Below are 16,337 nucleotides of genomic sequence, written 5' to 3'. Positions count from 1 at the left end.
CTTTGTGTGTGTCTGTCCCCCAGCTGTGCCCACTGCAGTAGCCATTAACAGCGTTTTTCACTTGTTCTCAAGCTGCTGCAGAGAGAGGGCTGGGGTAGTCCTCTCTCTCTTGGGTAGTCTGTATAGTGAACTCCTCATCCCCAGCCCCACCCAGAGCAATGAATTAAATGAAGCATGTACGCTTTTTCATTTTATTTTCCAAAAAACAAACATTAATTTAATTAAAGACCTAAGCAACGCTGGGTAAATCTTCTAGTAGAGTATACAGGTTTTTTCAAGAAGCTGAAATCCTTTTCTATCTTTCTAATCATTACTTCCAGATCTCACAATATCTGAGCACCATACACTCTAACTAATAACTAATTAAGAGTTGCATAGATATGGTCATAGTGGACCTTATCTCTTTCAGGCTCATCAGCGTTTACTTTCTATGGTTGGTTTGCTTCTGTATTTCCTGTTCATCTGTTGTTGTAAGAAAGCTTTTTATGAACAGATGAGTCTTGCAACAAGCTGTGTGAAAATGGTTGGAGCTGCGCTGGGTGGTATCTGATCAATCATTCCACCACATTCAGACATTTTCAGTGGAGAGTCCCTTGTCTCCATCTAATGAGAGCTTCATCCTGGCTACTGCTGTAGTGAACTAACCACACTCAAACGGCCAAACAGCCATCCTCAACTAACCAAATAGCCACATGTGGCTAGTGGCTAGCGTGTTGGACACCACGGACCTAGAGGAATGCTGCTATCTCAATGGTTCATTAATGGAGATGTACATTAATATAGCTGGGTACTAATAAACTGAAAACTTTTAAGATCAAGAAAGGTGTGTGAGGAATTAATTGGCACTGGAAGTGAACAGGAGACAGTATGGGGCTTGGTAGCATGCCTAGGCTGTTTACTTGATGGTTTTCTCTATCTAATCATTGGAGTTTTGTATTGTGCACAACCTAAATTCCTGTGCTGCCTCCATCTTCATTGTGAGAGATGAAAAGTTGCAACAGTTTATTATGAATTGCTATGGGTAGAAATTCTTCTGAGAGGAATGGGGAAGAGCCTTCTGTCAAATAGACTTTCTCATAGACTCATAGACTTTAAGGTCAGGTCAGAAGGGACCATTATGGAGGTGAAAGAAGCCACTTGTTGCCACTGTTGCTATAGGAATGTCCTGCACTAGATAAATCTAGTGAGACTGAGCATTTGGACCACAGTACCTTGACGAATTAAAAATATTTGTCTTTGATGAAAGAGACGTCAACATCTTGACGATCTCATCACAGTTTGTATGCCATTTTATGTCAGTCGTGTCTTGGGTTCAGTTTGAGGCAGCTGTCCTTCATCCAAGTGCTCGTCTGATGCAGACATTGTGACGGCACTGTGACTAATAAGAAGTTACAAGGTGAATGTCTTTAATCATGATAAGATCTCACAGTCTTTCCAAGCGCATATGTAGATATTGAAAAAGAGGGAGGAATAAGAGCTACAGGACCCTGAACAGAAAAGCTCGTGGGGAAGAAACACAGATTTGCCATTAGAGATCTCAAGGCCCTGATTTAAACTGATTGATTGAAGTATCTACAAAGTCTCTGGCAGGGTCTGTGGAGTGGTGAAGTTTATAGCTGCTAGGGTGCGTCAGGCCTTGAACAGTGTAACACTGATTTCTGGAGAGATGCTATTCTGTATCCCATTTTATTTCTTTTCTTGGCCATGTGGTTTTGGTGACAGCTCACCTTGCATTCATCAGCCAGAGCGTGAGCTGCGTGTTGTCAGGTTCTGTTGTGTGGTTAGCGCTGAATGCAAGGGTGTTGTCAGGAGATATCGAATCAAACTAATGTTGTGAATATGTTCCAGATTCAAATTAGAGGTGAAACATCTGTTTAATGTGCTAAGCTGAACTCCAGGCCAACTTTACCATTCAAAATGCAAGCGAAAGAATGAAGTGTTGTTATGAACTGATAGACACGTTCACACAGTTATAGCATTACTAGCTGGAGGTACCCGGCGTTGCTCGGTCCCGCCACCTCCCGCCAGCCCTGCTTCCTGCCGGCCGGTTCTCCTCCTCCCGATCTCCCCCGGCCAGCTCTGCTTCCTGCCAGCCACACCTCCCCTAATCTCCCCCGGCCGGCCCTGCTGCACTCGACCCCCCCACCGACCAGCTCTGATTCCCGCCGTCTGCCCCCCCGATCTTCCCTGGCCAACTCCGCTGCCCCTGACGCTCCCACTCCCCAGCCAGCTCTGCTTTCCACCGGCCGCCCCCTCCCCGATCACCCCTGGCCAGCCCCGCTGCCCTTGACCTCCCCATCCCCCAGCCAGCTCTGCTTCCCGCCGGCCGCCCCCTCCCCGATCTCCCCCAGCCAGCTCTGCTGCCCCCGACCCCTCCACTGCCCAACCAGCTTTGCTTCCCGCTGGTTGCCCCCCCCCCCGATTTCCCCCGGCCAGCTCCGCTACCCTCAACCTCCCCACCCCCCAACCAGCTACGCTTCCCGCTGGCTGCCCCCCCCCCCAATTTCCCCCGGCCAGCCCTGCTGCCCTTGACCTACGCACCCCCCAGCCAGCTCTGCTTCCCGCCGGCCGCCCCTCCCCTGATCTCCTCTGGCCAGCCCCACTGCCCCAACCCCCCCACTTCCCAGCCAGCTCTGCTTCTCACCGGCCGCCCCTCCCCTGATCTCCCCCGGCCGGCCTTGCTGCACTCGACCCCCCAACCGACCAGCTCTACTTCCCGCCATCTGTCCCCCCAATCTCCCCTGGCCAGCTCCGCTGCCCCCGATGCTCCCACTCCCCAACCAGCTCTGCTTCCCGCCGGCCGCCCCCTCCCTGATCTCCCCTGGCCAGCTCTGCTGCCCTTGACCTCCCCACCCCCCAACCAGCCCTGCTTCCCGCCCCCCCCCTCCTCCTGGCCAGCCTCACTCCCCTCCTGGCTGGTTCCTTCCCACCTACCCCCGTCAAGTGTGGCCTTTTTTTTTTTTTTTTTTTAAAGACTACCTGGTAACCGTAGCTGTGGGGGGTAGGGCGGATGCCAGAGCCGTTGTGGGGGTGGGGCGAGTCCCGGACGGTGCTTTGGGGCCGCGGGCGGAAGGCACATGACCTTGGGTGGGCGGGGCTGCTCCTGCAGTGCAGCGCGGCGTTTTTTAAAAAAATTTTTACAGGTTGCGATCGGGTCCAAAAGTACCTTAAAACCTTCTCCTGGAGGAAAGGTTATCCCATGGAAAGTTTGGTTGCCGTAGGTCTTATAGTGTCCAAGTTATTAGAGCACAAACATACAAACATTCTCCTTTATATATTAGATTAATACAAGTCATATTATAGTTGTTTTTAATCTGTCTTTTGCATTATGTTGTAGCTGTTAAACAAGGGCTATGCTAGATCAGAAATGTGGAACAGGAAACAGCGCACTTTCTGCAAACAGGCATAATTTCCCTAAAGCTGTCTTCACTGCCACCAGGAGTTCCAAGTGAAAACAAGTCTGGCGCCATGTGCATGAACATTCAATTCCTTGAAAGCATTCTTTGTTACTGTTGGGTATAGTGAAGCTGATACGTCTTCCACGGATCAGTACATGAAAACCAGAGCATTTAGGGGTTGTCTCCTCACCTGCCCTGTGACTTGGGGCATCTCTGTGCTGTGTACCCTTTGTTCAGAGCCCTGCACCAGTAGCATGATCAAAGCACAGTAACCTTCCCTGGGCTTCCACCAACCTTGGCAACTCCTTGCACGGTGACCAGCCCCACATTCCCAAACCCCAGATTTCCCTCAAACCCTCTCTCTTTAGTGTTTAGCCCTCTTGTAGCACGGTCACAGAAGTTACGTTTGCTGCTTCTTCAGAGAGTCAGCAAACAGCAACTCGTTAATTTAATGACATTTCAGTCTGTGTTGGTTTGTATTAAAAGTACAACAAGGCAATCATACTTGGTATCAATTAAACCTATAAGAAAAAAAGAGAAAAGGTTACAAGCAAACAAAAGTAAAAAAATTTCTAGGACTAAAACCTGATTTAACAGACTAAATTTATTCTTATTCAGACAAGATTTTGTCACCAAGTCTCTGTACCATCATGACTGACCAGACTCTCTTGCCAGGATCCTTCAGAGGTCTCAAAGAGTTCATTTGTCCCTTCAGGTGACGGGTGCCAGAATTGCCTCTTTCCTTTCCTTATATCATTCCAAAGTTCATTGACTATATTTCCTGAAGCAGGAAGCCTTCCTGATGCCACTAGGGAGCTGACCTCCTGTTAATTTTTACAATCTCCTTCCCTGGTCTTGATAATGGAGGCCATTTCTCCACTCACTAGTTATTGGCTTTCTTTACTTTTTAGGTAAATAAATGTACCTTCATTGTCTGTGCCTGGTCATAGCTGGTCAGACAAGCAAATATATATTCCTTTGTCTAAGGCAGATGGTCGTGTGCTTGTGCATTGCTTGCTAAACACATATGAAGAACATTCTAGAATATATTTATAACTTTTTACATACACCATGCGATAATACTAATGATTAGTGAGTTATTAGTTTTCATGTACTACATGCTATCTTTGGGGTATATATCATGGGGTGTATGGTAGGTGTGGTGAGTACGGCCGACCTGACAGGTTGCTGACAGAGTAGTGAACCTGCAATGGTCCACTGTGTCACAGACCCTTCTCTTACCAAAGGTGCTTTCCACTTTCTACCCATACCTGACTGCTTAGATTAGTAGAGCTTAACAATCACCGAAGCCTCATGGGATACCCTTCTTATAAGTACTTCTGCATTGATATCCTATTGGCTTATCCTTGTCTTCAAAATTATGGACTTTACTATGAAATTAGGATCTGTGTTTTGAAGCAACTGTGAGCTACCTTTCAGATAGTTTACACTCACCATGTTTGGTGGAAACTTGAGAAATAATTAGTCCCTTTGATGCTCTAGACTCCTAGGAGAGAAATGTGTTTGTTTTGGGGAATAATGATCCTGGGAGAAATAATATTTTCCTTGTTATATTTTCTTTTGAGTGGGGATGAGCAAACAGAACATTTGGATTTGACCCTTGCTAAAAAGTCAGACCTTTGACTACAAACCTAATTAACTGTGAACCTAAGTCAGTACCTTAGAAGACGCCTCAGTCCTGCAGACTCTTAAATTTAAGCGTAATCCCGAGTAATCCCATTGACCTCACTGATATGGAGAGCATGCATATTTAAGAAGAAGAAAGGCAATAGGCCATTAGATTGCACCCAGTTCGCCACCATTCAACTCACTTCAATGTAAGGAGGGAAATAGGTACCCTAATTAGATTTGCACAGATTTTTGAATATTGGAGTTCCGTGCTAAAATATAAATGATTGCTTCACTGGGAATTTTTCTGCACAAAAACGGTATCGTGTGGTGCTCTTTTCTCTTTGAACTATCTACATTCATGACTGAGGCTCAACTTGTTGTTGGGTGTTGATAGTGACACCCAACAACTCCTCCCAGTTGTATTCATCTGAGATGTCTGTTCAGCTGTATTCACTAATGTTTTTATTGTACTAAACATGATGGTGAATTTGGATCCTGTCACTATCAGCACAAGATGTGCATTTACTTGACAAGTTAGGAAGGGATATTTTGGTAGGAATTATTGTTGCTGGGGATAGGGAAACTGGATGAAAGAGCCTATAACTTATGAGCTGACTAGTAATTCCTAGCTCTGGTGATACTGAAATACATTTTGGAGAAGGAACTGAGAAACAAAAGTGTGCAACTGGTGTGAATCATGAGTTGGCTGATGTACTAATGGTAATAGAGGAAGATCCGGAAAGAAAAAAGTTTCTTCACAGAAAAGAACTAACCTCAGAAAGCAGAAAACTACAGTCTGTATGCCTACCAAATATTTACGTTCATAATAGCTTGAGTCTCCTAACACAGACAAAGCACTATTGCCTATAGACGATCTGGGGATTATGCTGTGGTTATAATAAGCACGAGGTATTTTGTTTAATCTTTAATAAACTCCACAAGTTTTGTTGTTGATTTCAGTAGAATCTGGGTGTGGTCCTTTGCCTTTCTGTACAAACCTAATGTCTGTATTGAAGCATCATACACAACCTTTCTTCAGAAAAATTAATGTTCTTCATAGCAGTTTTTTTAATTGAAGCTGCAAAATGCACATTATCATTTCCAATTTGCATAGAATTTTGCATGCTCGTAGGTGTACTGAGAACTTGTGGAAGAGGCTTTGACTATGGTCAGTAGTCTTCATGGATTTGATCCAAAACCCGCTCAAATAAGTGGAAAGACTCATTGACTTGAGTGGTCTTTCAACCAGCCTTATATTTGAGAATTTAGGGATTGCTCCCAATGAAATCAACAGCCTAATTTGCATTTCCCATAATGAGGGCAGAAATGCATGTGAACTTTTGAATAGCAGACTGGGACCTGATACTTGCTTCTCTTCTACTTCGAAGTAAATGGCAGACATCACATTGAGTTGAGGGAGGAGGATTTAACCCCTTAGCCAGTCCTAACTGTTGTTTAATGGGACTATTTAATGTTTATCCTTTTGTAACATGGCTGTTTTTACAGGTGAACAGCTTTTTTTCTTTCACTTAACTCCTGAATTGGTTTGGCTTCAATACCATATATAATATTTGTTTCCTATTAATTATTAGTTGATGCTGTAGATAACTGGGGAAACTTTTTTAATTAGTCTTTTAAATGGGGGAATGAATCTGCTGGTAAAAAAAAATCCTGAAAAACTGAACTGATACCAGTGTGGGGCGGGGAGGGATTGTTTTTGGCTAATATTCTTCCCACCATTATGCTTTTCTTGTGATGAAATACAGTGCAGAATGGTCAAAATGGTGTTCCTACTTCTATAGCTGTGCAAGATTTAGGCAGATAAAGCAAGTTCTTCCCCCATTGCTGCTTTAAAAAAACAAACCACATAGCTATGTTGTCACAGTGGTCAATTTATAATGCTGCTTGGATAGCGTGTAATGTAGTACAAATCCCCAAGGTTTCAGTGACTTATTTTTAACATTTCCAGTGGGACTGCACGAACCAAGCTGTTCTCTGATCCCAACTCTGCCCTTCCCTCCTCCACTCCTTCCCTTTTGAAATGTTAGAAATTCTTCATTCCCTTCAAACCATAGTAGGGAAGAATGAAGAGACACCAGCTCTGTCACTGCATGAGAGCCATGTTCTGAGATCATCTCCCTGTGGACTTAAAGTTGCTGCAAGTTGCTTTACCAAAAGTTTCGGAGTAGCCTTGAACAGTTTCTGAGATCAGTATTGAATTGAGCTGAATCTTCTTGAGAAGATTTTAATACTGGTTTGTTTGCTTAAAGTGCAGCTGTAACTTATTTATATTATTTCCTCAGCATTTATTTCTTTATCATGAAAATCTAAGGTGTATTCTTCATTTTGGGGGAAATCCTGGACTTGGCGCTTGAGTGAGGTAGAAACTGAGTAACAGCTTCAGGATCTGAGTGTTGGGTTTTCAGATTATGCTAGGACAATGATTTATAAGCATGGTGTGTAATCAGGAAAATACTGATATTTTGACCAAACTCTATAGAAAACAGACCTTTTATCTAGGCAAGTGACTGTAAATAAGAGATAAATGGAAGGGCACGGAAGAGCTTTAAACACTAAAGCCTAGGGGTCTGGACTAGTAGATTTTGTAGGCCCTTCTAGGCGTAGGGTGCAGCCAAAAATCAGAGGTTCATTGTGTGGGAGGGGGCTTATGGGAAGTGGACTTGAGGTGTGGGGTCTGGGCAGGAAGTTGGGTGCAGGAGTGGTTTGGAGGTTGGTGGATCTGGAGTGGTAAGATGTGAGAGGGAGGTACAGAAGTGGACTGGAGATGGTGGATCTGGGTGGGAATGTGGCATCTGAGCACATCCCAGGCACTACTTCCTGCTGTTCCTATTGGCTGCAATTACAGCCAATTGGAGCAGCAGGAGAAAAGCCTCCAGGCAGCACTTTGCTGCACTGCTGTTTCTTCAGCTGTGGGTCAGATCTGCCCTGGCTTCTAGGGTTGCCAGATGGTTTCAACAAAAATACCGGACACACTTGACATTCCATCACAATCTACATTACATCTTATTTAGAAAATACAGGACATTTATATTTTCTCATTTATATTATCTCAATTTGTTTCCCAAACAGAAAGATCAAATCCTGGACTGACCGGTTCAAAACCGGACACCTGGCAACCCTACTGGCTTCCCTGACTCTGGCCCTAAAGGCACAGGGCTCCTCCTTCTCTCCCCAGTGGGGAGCCAATGCTGGCCCGCTGGAGCTGTGGGGGAGGGATCGCAGGGCTGGGATGCCAGTGCTGGCTCCCTGATGCTGAGAGAGGAGCTGTGAGCCTTGGGCCAAATCCAGGTAAGCTGGGGGCCTCATCTGGCCCCCAGCTGTAGGCTCCTCATACCTGATTGATGTAAATTTGGTTCATACTTGTTTAAAATCAAAGGAGTATAAAATGAGAGTTGGGTCCTATATGCATTATTTGTGTAGGACTATTGGAATAATTCTTAATACTGTAATGTTAAGGAAGTGAGATGGTATGCATTAGTGTACTATAGGGGCAAAATTAAATGCCCCTTTGCATTGGCAGCATGACATACAGCGCTTCCTGTTATTACTGATTTGAACAGGAAAAATGAAGGGTGAGTCATTGTTTCATAAGTCAAAACCTGTGAAGAAATACAGAGTAGCCAAAGTTCAATTTTTTTTCATTTTTTGGTGTTTGCAGCTGTTCTGTAGAATAGAAGAAGGTGAGGGGATGCCAATAGTCTTTTGAGGGTGTGGGGTTAGTGGCAATAGGGGTGGATGTGGGTTTGCATGTATGCATAAGGCTTTAAGGAGAAATATTGAGAAATTAAGATGACTTGCAGCCAAAGTGGAAATAGCTATTCATTAAGGGTATATCTACACTACCCTCCTAGTTCGAACTAGGAGGGTAATGTAGGCATACCGCACTTGCAAATGAAGCCTGGGATTTGAATTTCCCGGGCTTCATTTGCATAAACTGGGCGCCGCCATTTTTAAATCCCTGCTCGTTCGAACCCCGTGCCGTGCGGTTACACGCGGCACGAACTAGGTAGTTCGGACTAGACTTCCTAGTCCGAACTTCCGTTACTCCTCATTCCATACCTACCTAGTTCGTGCCGCGTGTAGCCGCGCGGCACGGGGTTCGAACGAGCAGGGATTTAAAAATGGCGGCGCCCAGTTTATGCAAATGAAGCCCGGGAAATTCAAATCCCGGGCTTCATTTGCAAGTGCGGTATGCCTACATTACCCCGCTAGTTCGAACTAGTGGGGTAGTGTAGACATACCCTAAGAAAGAGTTCCCCTCCCTGTAAATAGTTTAATTTTTCTTCTAGCTCTCTGTAATTTGCTGAAATAAAAATGTGCTGAGATGAAAATACAAGTAGTTTAATCACAGCAGGAAGAGAGAGGACAGGAAGTGAAACTCTCAAGATGGGTTTTCTCTGCTTAACTGTTTCTCTGCTGCAGCAGATCCAATATAAGGATTGCTATTGCTCTATCCTGCTGATGACGATTTATCTCTTGTGACATTCTGAGCCTAACACTCTTGTGCTGACTGCTGGTTGGAAGAGCAAGTGTAAAGCTCCTTTTTGAAAGACTCACTCTTTAAAAACAAATGTTTGGGTCCTCCTTGAAGACAGGGGGACAAATGTAAATTGGCACCATATATGTCCAAGTAGCTAACTTGATTTACACCAACTGAGGGTCAGATAGTAAAGCTATAATTTACTGTCTATTTATATGTATAGCCCTGCATCTCTATTTGCGCATAATAATGCCAGTTACTTCTGCCTATAAAGCTGTTAACCGTGGGCTAAGTAACTCCTGGCTCATTTAATACTGTAGTTGTCCATACTCTGGATCTTGTTTTCTGGGATGGAATTGGAGGTGAGTAGGATGTGAAGTTACAGGAGCAGCATCAGGATTAGCATTGTGCACTCAATATAATCTTTTCTATCAAGAAGCTAATAGAGAAGTCACGGGTTTATTTGTATATTTATAATTTGGGATTTATCTCCAGAGATATTTTTACTTTGAGGTTTTCACTTTATTCAGAAATTATATTTTATTGGATTCTGTTTTTTCTAGGTATAGTGTTTATTACATTTCTGTCCTTCCTATATAATAAATGCAGTATGATAAAGGATTGCTGTCTAAAATATTGATGTGCTACAAAGTATTTAAATAGACAAGGAAAAAGGAAACACACACAGTGCTGGAAACATGCAGTGAGAATAATTGTTTACCAAATGCGCCTCTTTATTATTTATTCATTTTTGGTGCCATCATTGTGCTCATGTGTTATGCAGTATACAAAATTTAAAGACACTTCATGTCCTAAAGAACTTGGAGAATTTCAAAAGCCCATTACGACTTAAGAAGCCAGTAAGACTTGATCTCCTGAAACCCAGGGGTGCTTTTGAAAATCTTCCCTTGATAATCCTAAAGATAATGTATAATTTACCCCTTCACATATTTCATTTAAACTTGGGAAAAGTCTGTTATCACCAGAACTGCTGAATAAATCAAATTTTCCTCTACATTTTTTGGGGTCATCCTCATTTTTAAGACAGCAAAAATGTGCCAGATCTCTCTTTCCATTTGATTCATTTAACTCCAAATAGCTATTTGTTAATTGCTCACATAATATGGAGATGTGGTCGCCAGATGTATTTTAAAAGGAGACACACAAATTGGAGCAAATGGTCAGTTTGAAGTAGTTAATACAAAGAAAAGACACTTGGCAAACTGAATCAAGCTTGTTTTGCTTTCTCCCTTTTTAGAAGTGACCTAAATTTTAAAAAGTTGTGAGTTATTTTCAGTGACTTGCTCATAAGTTTGACACAGCATAGCTCTGTAACTGAGATTTTCAGGGCGGAAGAATTGCAGGATTCCAGGAATTACAGGAAATAACCTCTGTTTCACCTGGCATTAGCCATCCCTAGGGTAAAAGATTGCCTATTTAAAAAAAAAAATTGAAAGCTGCCAAGAGCTGGAGCCAAACTGACAGCCAGGAATAGATCAGGGATCAGATAAGAGATTATTGTATTTGCACTGTTCACGGTGGCACCACAAAAAATGTGTGAATACAAGTATTAGGCTCCATCTTGCATTCTTTGAATGTAGCAGAATCAGTTCCTTAGTCTTTCCTGAGCAGTGTGAAGGTTTGAATAGATAAATTAGTTTTGTATTAAAATTTAAGCTGTCTCACTGCATTGTCTGTATGACTGCTTTTACCTTTTATCTTGTGCTTTGCTTTATGATTTTTTGTTCTCTTTTGCTTGAAATGCCTATAACAAGGATTTTTAAATAGTTTGTTGAGTGTTCAACATCAGATTGCTGTATAATATATTTTGGAACTTAATGAGATAATGAAACTGGAGGAAGCAAAGATTTGTTTGAGTCAATATAGAGTAAGAGCAGTACAGGACAGTTAGTTTTCAGCGGTGAATGGAGCAAGAACTCCGTCCCACCTTGATGTGTTGTACTTCTACTGATTAACTTTTCCTTCCCCTCATAGAAGTTTGACCTGGATGGTACTTTCTAATCCAGTCACTCTTCTGCCTGTGAGAACTCAGGAGAGTTGCATGCTCCATCTCAATGAGTGTGCACAGAAGAGGGGAAGCAGCTCTCTGAGACCCAGCTCCAGCAGGGCCTCTAGAGATACAGGACACGCTTCAGCTGATGTAGCAGCATCATGTGATCCCTGGCCTCCTTCTTCCACCCCTCTGTGAGATGAGATAGAGAAAGTCCCATGAGAACAGCTATGCCCCCACCAGGACTGCCTCAGGACATAGGGCCCGTTATGGTCACTGTGGCAGCAGCACATCGAGATCAGGGTGTGGTTGCAGGCCTGACATAGACTGAACTGCCTTGAGACCTGGGGGCCCCGTCCTTCCTTTCTCATGCAAGGTGTGGGGGTTATCATGGAACCCTCCATAGGTTACACCGCGTGAGGACCTTACCTCTAGAGCTGCTCCTGCATACTGCCAGACACCCACTATGGTCTCAATTCAGTAAGGTACTTTACTCACATAGTTACAATCAGATTCATTACTGCTCTGTTACAGTAACATTAAATCTAGTCTAGGAAGGAGCATGGTGGAAAGGGATCTAGGGGTCATAGTGGACCACAAGTTGAATATGAGTCAACAGTGTGATGCTGTTGCAAAAAAAGCAAATATGATTCTAGGTTGTATCAACAGGTGTGTTGTAAGCAAAACTCGTGAAGTCATTCTGCCGCTCTACTCTGCACTAGTTAGGCCTCAGCTGGAGTACTGTGTCCAGTTCTGGGCACCACATTTCAAGAAAGATGTGGCGAAATTGGAAAGGGTACAGAGAAGAGCGACAAGAATGATTAAAGGGCTAGAGAACATGACCTATGAAGCCAGGCTTCATGAACTGGGCTTGTTTAGTTTGGAAAAAAGAAGATTAAGGGGGGACATGATAGCGGTTTTCAAATATCTAAAAGGGTGTCACAAGGAGGAAGGAGAAAATTTGTTCCTCTTGGTTTCTGAGGACAGGACAAGGAGTAATGGGCTTAAAGTGCAGCAAGGGAGGTTTAGATTGGACATTAGGAAAAAATTCCTAACTGTCAGGGTGGTCAAATATTGGAATAAATTGCCAAGGGAAGTGGTGGAATCTCCCTCTCTGGAGATATTTAAGAACAGGTTAGATAGACATCTGTCAGGGATGGTGTAGACGGAGCTTGATCCTGCCTTGAGGGCGGGGGGCTGGACTCGATGACCTCTCAAGGTCCCTTCCAGTCCTATTATTCTATGATTCTATTAAATATATGTTTTGTGCTCCTAAATTTGTATTCAGATATTTTGTTCACTGCTTTAATTTCTCCTCAACAGGACTAACCTCACCATAGGGGAAGTACTTCTCTAATTTTGGAGAGCAGAACATTATTATATTTGGGGAACATTTCTCATCCATATGATTGTTTGAGTAAACAGTGCACCTAAAATTGGGGGTGGGGGAAGAGGAATCTTTGCAGAGGACATCTTAGAAATTATTTTTAAGAAATGTCACTTATTCACTACCGTAGTCAGATAATATAACGACACAGTTCCCTGGATTCCAACAAATGTAATAGCTATTATAGAAGACCCATGAAACAGAATTTTTAAGTTGGCTGCTGACTTTGATTTCTAAGAAAAAAATGTGGACACATCCTAAATTACTTCTTCTCTGGAATCTGACACTACTTGAAATCTAGATCAATAAAGCAAGTGTACACATTTTCAGAATGTGGAAAAAAAAAGAAAAACAAACAAAACACGAATGACTCTGTTTCTAGTTCCATTCGTTTAGCATGTATTTTTTGACATTCACATTCTTTTAATATGCAAAAAAAAAAGAGGAAAAAAAGAAAGAAAAAGATTTTGCTGCTTTTGGAATTGGAGGAACTTTCAGTCAAAATATTTCTATAATGAATAAATATTTTATGTCAATACAATATCACATTTAAATGTGTCAGTCTCATTATTTACAAAATCACACTGTACATTTTAAAAACACCTAAGAGATTCCATTCTGCCCCAAAGAAAACCGTCATTGTTTGTGTAAATAGCATTGAGTGAAAATCAGTTCACATCATCCTACGTCCATCATCAACACATACGTGACTTGCAAAACCTCATTTTTTCCTTTGCCAGCCAACAAATAGAACAATATTGTTCTGTGATGTCCACCAGCAGGTGCACATTCTCAACTCAGCACTAACATTTCAAAAATAATGCTGGAAAATATTTCAGACGTATTTTTAGAAAAATAACACATCTCCATTATGAATGCTCTGCTATCAGGAACATGGGCAACATTGAGAGAGAACTTGAGGAGAGCTTAAAGCCTGCATTGCAAAAGTGCCATCAGTAGCGGGGAACCTAATTAAAGTCTTACAAATTGAACACTTGATATGTAGAGCAATGTAGCAGAAGAATAATGCTTCAGGGTTCAGTGTTTCTTTAAACATGTTATCCATAACTGGACATATGTATATATTATTATTAATTTTAGCCTAAAAATATAGGGAGACGGGAACAATTTCCACTTCAACCTTTCTCTTAACTAATCTCTTTCCCTTCTTTTTCCTTCGTCCCACCCCACATTACCTCCTTACATTTGCTGCTCCCCTCTAGCCCTCAGATTCCCTGGCATCTTCTCACAATTCATCTCTCCTAAAGGGACACAGTCAACTTAAAAATTAGGCCTGTCAGATTTTTTTACTTGGTTTTGTTACAAGTAAGAATTCAGATGACAGTGTTTCTTCCATCCTCTTTCAAAGAGAATTTTCCCAGTTTCTTTAATTTATTAACAGCTGCAAACACTGGCATAGGACCTGTGAGCTGGTATCTGAATTTTTTTTAATTGACTAGATTTCAAAGTTTATTCTATCCTGTCAGTTTAGTTGACTGCTCAGTTACTATAGCACTGTGGGCCTAATACAAACCTAGACAGAGAGTGAAGTAATTGACATTCTGATTAACTGGTAGTGATGTCATCTTTCCCCTCTCAACAACACTTAAGAAATATGTATGCCAGATTCTTCCTTCTTTCTGCCTTCTTATTTGTTTCTACATTCCACTTCCTAATTTCAAGAAGTGAGACAATTATTTCATTTTGTTGGTAGTTAAACTATGCAGTTTGTTTTTTTCTTTAGTTTTTTTTTTTTAAAACCCTGAGATGCATAATAATCACTGAGAAATACACTGCCATTCATATTATTTTCTGGTTAAATATGTCTATACTGCGGTTGTCATTAAAACATTGCCATATGCTGACTAGAGCTGAGTAGTATCTAAAGGCTAACTGGTAACCTAATACTTAGACTAAGGGTGCATCTACACTGCAGGGTTTAACTTGAAATAAGCAATGCAAATTGAGATACGTCAATTGTGTATCTTATTTCAAAATAGCTTATTTTGAAATAGGGAGCATCTACACAGCACTTATTTTGAAACAGAGCACTCTTCCTTTGACTTCCCTTACTCCTCGTACAATAAGGGTTACAGGAGTCGGAGTAAGAAGTCCTCCAGTTTGATGGTATTTGACACTATTTCAAAATTAATGCCTGTTGTGTAGATGTGGACTAAGTTATTTCAGAATAGTGCTAGTTGGCAAAAGCTGCCATTTTAATGGGGATCCTACTGTGTACACTTAAATATTCATGTATACATATACACCTTGTGCCAACTAATAAACCTTGTTTATAAGACTTTCCTGTTGATTTGAGATGGATAAAGGATTGAGTGCATAATGTCTTATGTTGTATTGGTAATTGTTAAAAGGAATACATTTTCTTTAAAAGAACAAAAACCAAACCTTTAATGATTGTTTTCTGTTCTCAGCCACCACTGGTCCAAGCAATATTCAGCGGTGATCCAGAGGAGATACGGATGTTGATCTACAAAACTGAGGATGTTAATGCTCTGGTAAGTGACTCTGTATATATGTGTGTGTGTGTACTGTACTTAGGAACTTTCTTGACTTAAGTATGAATTATTCCATTAGTATCAAAAACTGACTACATGTAAAATATTTGGTAACTAGAGATGAACAACTTAAATAGATTCCTAATTATTATATGAAAAAATAATTATCTACATCATGGAGTAGTAATTACCTAAATGTGCCATAATTGCTTTCAGTGTGCAAGTCAGTCAGGAACAGCAAGTTTTCTCCAAATCCCTGTTGTTATGAACTCTAATATCTGAAAGTAGCATATCTCTACAGTGTTTTTCACAAAAAATGAGCCCTTGAGGATCAGGGACTGACCTTCATTCAGGATTTGAATATTATCAATGTCTAAGTTAATTTCACTGCAGCTCTCTCAAAAGCAAGATTATGGAAGCTGCAGCTTGGCCAGTGATATGCTGTCAGGGTTTGGGCTTCCCCTCAGGCTTACAGCTCAGTCATCATCGGGGTCGCCTACCCCTAAAATCACACCCTCTCCCCCACCTGTGCTCTTTACTTTAAAGTCTCAGGCCGTCCTGCTTCCCGGGTGTTCTCCCCGTTACCCGACGGCTCGGGCGGCCATCATGCTGGCCCCTCAGTGGTGCCGGACGTGATCCGGGGTCTACCTCCCTTCAGGTTCTGGCTCGGAGTCCTCCCTGACCACCAGGACGTTCTCCTCCGGGGCGAGACTCAGCCCGCAGCTCGCCGGTCCACCCACGTCGCCGTGGACTCCTTCCCGGGGCCCTCTCCTCGGCCCCCCTTCCTCTCTCCTCCCCCCGTCACTCCTCCCCTCCGGGCTGGCGTCTCGGCTTTTTGAATTCCCCTCCAGCCCTAGCCCCGCCCCCTTACCTCCGGGGCGCAGGCTGATGA

At 42.5% G+C, this 16,337-nt stretch overlaps 1 protein-coding gene across 9 annotated transcripts in view; it reads left to right on the top strand.

The window, feature by feature from the left end:
- The window catches only part of ANKRD44 (ankyrin repeat domain 44), a 221,277-nt gene that overhangs the window by 71,348 nt on the left and 133,592 nt on the right, over positions 1-16,337 (top strand). For all 9 annotated transcript variants that reach the window (XM_014570888.3, XM_006117911.4, XM_075934242.1 and 6 more), the window contains exon 2: positions 15,362-15,445. In XM_014570888.3, coding sequence (XP_014426374.1) covers positions 15,362-15,445 — 84 coding nt within the window. The remainder of the gene's footprint in view (positions 1-15,361; positions 15,446-16,337) is intronic.

Source organism: Pelodiscus sinensis, chromosome 7 (assembly GCF_049634645.1).
Source record: "Pelodiscus sinensis isolate JC-2024 chromosome 7, ASM4963464v1, whole genome shotgun sequence".
Classification (NCBI taxonomy): domain Eukaryota; kingdom Metazoa; phylum Chordata; order Testudines; family Trionychidae; genus Pelodiscus; species Pelodiscus sinensis.
Note: the sequence above shows the minus strand (reverse complement) of the source record. Positions and strands in the feature narration are given on the sequence as shown.